This window comes from Salvelinus namaycush, chromosome 2 (assembly GCF_016432855.1).
Source record: "Salvelinus namaycush isolate Seneca chromosome 2, SaNama_1.0, whole genome shotgun sequence".
Classification (NCBI taxonomy): Eukaryota; Metazoa; Chordata; class Actinopteri; order Salmoniformes; family Salmonidae; genus Salvelinus; species Salvelinus namaycush.
In genome coordinates this window covers 77,104,640-77,112,139 of record NC_052308.1, presented here as the reverse complement: position 1 = coordinate 77,112,139, position 7,500 = coordinate 77,104,640, and the positions used below count along the sequence as shown (strand labels likewise).

The window sequence follows — 7,500 nt, the reverse complement described above, 5'->3', positions numbered from 1 at the left end:
CTCTGTCTCTCTCTCTCTCTCTCTCTCTCTCTCTCTCTCTCTGTCTCTCTCTCTCTCTCTCTGTCTCTCTCTCTCTCTCTCTGTCTCTCTCTCTCTGTCTCTCTCTCTCTCTCTCTCTGTCTCTCTCTCTCTCTCTCTCTCTCTCTGTCTCTCTCTCTCTCTCTCTCTCTCTCTCTCTCTCTCTCTCTCTCTCTCTCTCTCTCTCTCTCTCTCTCTCTCTCTCTCTCTCTCTCTCTCTCTCTGTCTCTCTCTCTCTGTCTCTCTCTCTCTCTCTGTCTCTCTCTCTCTCTCTCTCTCTCTCTCTCTCTCTCCCTCCCCCAACCCCAGGTGAGGGCGGAGTCAGCGGAGATGAACTATACCTGTGTCTTCTGGTCGGAGGGGCGTGTCCAGGAAAAGGGAGGGGCGTGGTCAAGGCGTGGCTGTACCAAAGTCACATCTAACGCTACACACACCGTGTGTTCCTGTACCCACCTAAGCAGCTTTGCTGTTCTCATGGCCCTCTACCCTGTACAGGTATGATGGTGTATTTTGTCCTCCCACACCAAACGCGATCACGACACGCAGGTTAAATATCAAAATACACTCTGAACGAATTACATTCATTTGGGGACAGGTCTAAAATCATTAAACCTTTATGACAATTTAGCTAGCTAGCTTGCACTTGCTAGCTAACTTGTCCTATTTAGCTAGCTTGCTGTTGCTAGCTAATTTGTCCTGGGATATAAACATTGAGTTGTTATTTTACCTGAAATGCACAAGGTCCTCTACTCCAACAATTAATCCACACATAAAATGGTCACCTGAATAGTTTCTAGTCATCTCTCCTACTTCTAGGCTTTTTCTTCTCTTGACTTTATATTGCAATTGGCAACTTTCATAAATTAGGTGCATTACCGCCACTGACCTCGTTCGTCTTTCAGTTACCCACATGGGGATAACCAATGAGGAGATGGGTACGTGCTTCTATAAACCAATGAGGAGATGGGAGAGGCAGGACTTGCAGTACGATCTGCGTCACAAATAGAATTGACTTTTATTTTAGCCCTTAGCAACGCAGACGCTCGTTGGCACGCGCGAGCAGTGTGGGTGCAATAATTGAATAATATAGATTTCTACATTTATTTTGCAACTCTCGCCCACGCGACACGAGTGGAGTAGTCAGCCTGTAAGATCGAATCATCCAACACCGACTCTGACACTCGTCGGATGTGACAGGCCTTGCAAACCATTACAGACTACAAAGGGAAGCAAAGCCGAGAGCTGCCCAGTGACACGAGCATACCAGACAAGCTAAACCACTTCTATGCTCGCTTCGAGGCAAATACCGCTGAAACATGCATGAGAGCACCAGCTGTGCCGGAAGACTGTTTGATCACGCTCTCCGCAGCCAATGTGAGTAAGACCTTTAAACAGGTCAACATTCACAATGCCGAAGGGCCAGACGAATTACCAGGACGTGTAATGTGAGCATGCGCTGACCAACTGGCAAGTGTCTTCACTGACATTTTCAACTTCACCCTGTCCGAGTCTGTAATACCAACATGTTTTAAGTAGACCACCAGAGTGCCTGTGCCCAAGAACACAAAGTTAACTTGCCTAAATGACTACCAACCCGTGGCACTCACGTCTGCAGCCATGAAATGCTTTGAAAGGCTGGTCATGGCTAACATCAACATCATCATCCCAGAAACCCTAGTCCCACTCCAATTTGCATGCCGCCCCAACAGATCCACAGATGATGCAATCTCTATTGCACTCCACACTGCCCTTTCACACATGAACAAAATGAACACCTATGTGAGAATGCTATTCATTGACAACAGCTCAGCGTTCAACACCATTGTGCCCTCAAAGCTCATCAATAAGCTAAGGACCCCGGGACTAAACACCTCCCTCTGCAACTGGATCCTGGACTTCCTGATGGGCCGCCCCCAGGTGGTATGGTAGGAAACAACACATTCGCCACGCTGATCCTCAACACAGGGGCCCCTCAGAGGTGCGTGCTCAGCCCCCTCCTGTACTCCCTGTTCACTCATGACTGCACGGCCAGGCACGACATCATCATAACATTTTGCCGATGACACAACAGTGGTAGACCTGATCACCGACAAAGACAGATAGCCTATAGGGAGGAGGTCAGAGACCTGGCCTTGTGATGCCAGGACAACGACCTCTCCCTCAACGTGATCAAGACAAAGGAGATGATTGTGGGCTACAGGAAAAAGAGGACCGAGCACGCCACCAGTCTTAACGACGGGTCTGTAGTGGAGCACGATGAGAGCTTCAAGTTCCTTGGTGTCCACATCACCAACAAACTAACATGCACACATGCACACCAAGACAGTCGTGAAGAGAGCACGACAAAACCTATTCCCCCTCAGGAGACTGAAAAGATTTGGCATGGGTCCTCAGATCCTCAAAAGTTTCTACAGCTGCACCATCGAACGTATCCTGACTGGCTGCATCACTGCCTGGTATGGCAACTGCTCGGCCTCCGAACGCAAGGCACTACAGAGGGTAGTGCGAATGGCCCAGTACATCACTGGGGCCAAGCTTCCTGCCATCCGGGACCTCTATACCAGGCGGTGTCAGAGGAAGGCCCCAAACATTGTTAAAGACTCCAGCCACCATAGTCATAGACTGTTTAGCTCCAAGAGGCTTCTAAACAGCTTCTACCCCCAAGCCATAATACTCCTGAACATCTAATCGAATGGCTACCTAGATCATTTGCTGCCCCCCCCCCTCTTTACACCATTGCTACTCTCTGTTGCTATCATCTATGCATAGTCACTTTAATAACTCTACCTTCACGTACATACTACCTCAACTAACTGGTTCCCCCGCACATTGACTCTGTACCGGTACCCCCCTGTATATAGTCTCCACATTGACTCTGTACCGGTACCCACCTGTATATAGTCTCCACATTGACTCTGTACCGGTACCCCCCTGTATATAGTCTCCACATTGACTCTGTACCGGTACCCACCTGTATATAGCCTCCACATTGACTCTGTATCGGTACCCACCTGTATATAGTCTCCACATTGACTCTGTACCGGTACCCCCCTGTATATAGTCTCCACATTGACTCTGTATCGGTACCCACCTGTATACAGTCTCCACATTGACTTTGTATCGGTACCTACCTGTATATAGTCTCCACATTGACTCTGTATCGGTACCCACCTGTATATAGTCTCCACATTGACTCTGTATCGGTACCCACCTGTATATAGTCTCCACATTGACTCTGTATCGGTAGCCACCTGTATATAGTCTTCACATTGATCAGTCCAATCAAAGCCACTGTACATATAACGTGACTTGACGTCATTCTATCTGTGGCCAATGACCTTGAGCCTTCTTGGAAGGACACTTGTAGTATAACTCTGTGGCAGGACCCAAAGGGCTGACATGTTGGATGTCTACCCTTACTAAGGACTTCAACTTGGCGATGATGTAGTGTTCCCATGAGTGACAGATCACTGAGCCAATCACGGCGCAATGCTGCTATTTTCTGCTGCCTCGCCCCACCACAGAAAGCACTGAGCTAAGCTGAAACACCTGCATTTTGGAGCTGCTTCACTTAATAAGATAGATATATATTTTTTAATTGTTTGCAAACTGATATGTGACACGTATTTAATGGCAAAATAACATGCAAAACTGTCAAGATCCCAAAAACTGTATTTATATATATATTATTTATTGTATTATTTTTTTGTTGCAAAAAATGTTGGGTTCAAAACAGATGAATGACGGGTCAACACTGACGTTATATATTATGTAAACCCCCCCCTCCCTCCCTCCTTCCCCTCTCTCTCTCTCTCTCTCTCTCTCTCTCTCTGTCTCTGTCTCTGTCTCTGTCTCTGTCTCTCTCTCTCTCTCTCTCTCTCTCTCTCTCTCTCCTCTCTCTCTCTCTCTCTCTCTCTCTCTCTCTCTCTCTCTCTCTCTCTCTCTCTCTCTCTCTCTCTCTCTCTCTCTCTCGCTCTCTCTCTCTCTCTCTCTCTCTCTCCCTCTCTCTCTCTCTCTCTCTCTCTCTCTCTGTCTCTCTGTCTCTCTCTCTCTCTCTCTCTCTCTCTCTCTCTCTCTCTCTCTCTCTCTCTCTCTCTCTCTCTCTCTCTCTCTCTCTCTCTCTCTCTCTCTCTCTCTCTTTCTCTCTCTCTCTCTCTCTCTTTCTCTCTCTCTCCGTCTCTAGGATACCTTTGAGTTGCGTCTGTTGACGTGGCTGGGTCTGTCGGTGTCTGTGGTGTGTCTGTTGCTGTGCATCCTGACTTTCTGGCTGTGTCGGTCCATCCAGGGGACACGCACCACCATCCACCTCCACCTCTGTGTCTGCCTCTTCATCGCTGACCTCGTCTTCCTCACCGGCATCTCTCACACACAGAGCAAGGTGGGTATAGAGATGTGGGGAGTGTGTGTGTATGTGTTTGTGTGTGTGTCAATCTGACCATCAAGGTATATATAGCAATTTATCTTTATAATATTTTCCTTGTCACTTTGAAGATTTGGTGTTGCTCCCCGCCAAGGATCTTGTACCCCTTTCTATACCCAGGATGACAAACAAATAACTAAAAATAAGCCCTTTTTACATCCAGTCAGTTCTAAGTTTTTGAATATTCAATTTTACTTTCATCTCTCCTCCTCCCCTCCCCTTCTCCTCCTCTCCCCTCCCCTCCTCTCCTCTCCTTTCCACCCCTTCTCCACCTCTCCCCTCCTCCCCTCTCCTTTCCACCCCTTCTCCACCTCTCCCCTCCTCTCCTCTCCCGTCCCCCCTCTCCTCCACCCTGTCCCCCCTGTCCTCTCCTCCCCCTGTCCTCTCCTCCTCTCCTCCCCCTGTCCTCTCCTCCTCTCCCTGTCCTCCTCTCCTCTCCTCTCCTCTCCTCTCCTCTCCTCTCCTCTCCTCTCCTCTCCTCTCCTCTCCTCTCCTCTCCTCTCCTCTCCTCTCCTCTCCTCTCCTCTCCTCTCCTCTCCTCTCCTCTCCTCTCCCCTCTCAGGGAGGATGTAGGGTTGTAGCAGGTCTCCTCCACCTGTTCTTCCTAGGATCCTTCAGTTGGATGTTGTTAGAGGGGGTTCAGCTCTACCTCATGGTGGTCATGGTCTTCAACACTACCATAAGGTATTGGATATATTTACTCTATGGTTATAAATGAGTATCTATCAGTATATATTTAGAGTTTATATTTGTATTTATTTCTGTATTATACATGTATGTTATATTCATTTAGATACGTAATATATATTTTCATTATATACACTACAGTTCAAAAGTTTGGGGTCACTTAGAAATGTGTCCATTAAAATAACATCAAATTGATCAGAAATACAGTGTAGCCTTCATTTTTCAGAACAAGAATAGACTGATGAGTTTCAGAAGAAAATTCTTCGTTTCTGGCCATTTTGAGCGTGTAATCGAACCCACAAATGCTGATGCTCCAGATACTCAACTAGTCTAAAGAAGGCCAGTTTTATTGCTTCTTTAATCAGAACAACCATTTTCAGCTGTGTTAACATAATTGCAAAAGGGTTTTCTAATGATCAATTAGCCTTTTTAAAATGATAAACTTGGATTAGTTAACACAACGTGACATTGGAACACAGAAGTGATGGTTGCTGATAATGGGCCTTTATACGCCTATGTGTAACGGGTGTCTAGTTCTTCCTCCTCCTCGGACGAGGAGAGGAGAGAAGGATCGGAGGACCAAAATGCAGCGGGTTGTGAATACATAATGATTTATTGACAGACGAAGACGAAACACGAAGAACACTTGAAAAGATTACAAAATAACAAAACGAAAACGTAGACAGACCTGAACTCTGAGAACTTATATGAAACACAAAGAACGCACGAACAGGTACAGACTACAACAAACGAATGAACGAACAAACAAACCGAAACAGTCCCGTGTGGTGCATAGACACAGACACGGAAGACAATCACCCACAAACAAACAGTGTGAACAGCCAACCTATATATGATTCTCAATCAGAGGAAAGGTCAAACACCTGTCTCTGATTGAGAACCATATAAGGCTAATTACCAACCACCTAAACATAGAAACACAAAACATAGAATGCCCACCCCAACTCACGCCCTGACCAACTAAACACATACAAAAATAACATAAAACAGGTCAGGAACGTGACACTATGTAGATATTCCATTAAAAATTTGCCGTTTAAACCTACAATAGGCATTGACAGCATTAACAATATCTACACTGTATTTCTGATCAATTTGATGTTATTGTAATGGACAATGTTTTTATTTTCTTTCAAAAACAAGGACATTTCTAAGTGTTGAACGGTAGTGTGTGTCTTACTACTTTATTTTATCTAGCTCTTATCTACCTTGGTGTGTTACCTTTTCTTTTAACTGCTATTTTATTAACTTCTTATGGGCAGGTGGGACAGTAGCGTCCTACCTGGCCAACATCCGGTGAAATTGCAGAGAGCGAAATTCAAACTACAGTATTATAAATATTTAACTTTCATAAAATCACAAGTGTAATACATCAAAATACAGCTTAACTTCTTGTTAATCCAGCTGCGGTGTCAGATTTAAAAAAGGCTTTACGGCGAAAGCAAACCATGCGATTATCTGAGGACAGCGCCCCGCATACAAACACAAAAAAAACATATTTCAACCAGGCAGGTGCGACACGAAAGTCATAAATAGCGATATAAAAAATCCCTTAACTTTGATCTTCTTCTGTTGGCACTCCAAAAGGTCCCAGATACATCACAAATGGTCCTTTTGTTCGATAAAGTCCTTCTTTATATCCATAAAAACTCAGTTTAGCTGGCGCGCTCCAGTCAATAATCCACCCAGTTTCCCTCCATCAAAATGCATACAAAATGAATCCCAAACGTTACTAATAAACTTTTCCAAACAAGTCAAATAACGTTAAAATTTAAGACGGAGAATCGTTATTGTCTTTACCGGAGAAAAATACCAAAGAACGCGTTCTCATTCACACGCTTGGAAACACTACAGCCAAAATGGGAGCCACCTAGACAAACTACAATTTCTGGCTCATTTTTCCAAAAAACAGCCTGAAACTCTTTCTAAAGGCTGTTGACATCTAGTGGAAGCCCTAGGAACTGCAACCTGGGAGGACTTCGCCTTATAATAACAGTGACAGCCATTGAAAATAGTGGTAGGCTGAATTTTTGGGGGTGGGATGGTTTGTCCTCTGTGTTTCGCCTGCCATATCAGTTCTGTTATACTCACAGACATTATTTTAACAGTTTTAGAAACGTTAGAGTGTTCTCTATCCAAATATACCAATTATATTAACTTATCTGATACCGAATACGGGTTCACTTTCCTAAACAACCGCTGAATTGCAGGGCGCCAAATTCAAAAATATTACAAAAAATATTTATAATCATGCAATCACAAGTGAAATATACCAAAACACAGCTTAGCTTGTTGTTAATCCACCTATCGTGTCAGATTTTGAAAATATATTTTACAGTGAAAGAAATCCTAGC

The 7,500-nt window shown here is 44.8% G+C and overlaps 1 protein-coding gene across 1 annotated transcript in view; it reads left to right on the top strand.

The window, feature by feature from the left end:
• LOC120019092 (adhesion G protein-coupled receptor E5-like) overlaps positions 1-7,500 on the top strand; it is a 19,253-nt gene that overhangs the window by 744 nt on the left and 11,009 nt on the right. Inside the window, exons 2-4 of the mRNA XM_038962347.1 lie at positions 328-513; positions 4,304-4,396; positions 5,001-5,122. Coding sequence (XP_038818275.1) covers positions 349-513; positions 4,304-4,396; positions 5,001-5,122 — 380 coding nt within the window. The 5' untranslated portion in view covers positions 328-348. The remainder of the gene's footprint in view (positions 1-327; positions 514-4,303; positions 4,397-5,000; positions 5,123-7,500) is intronic.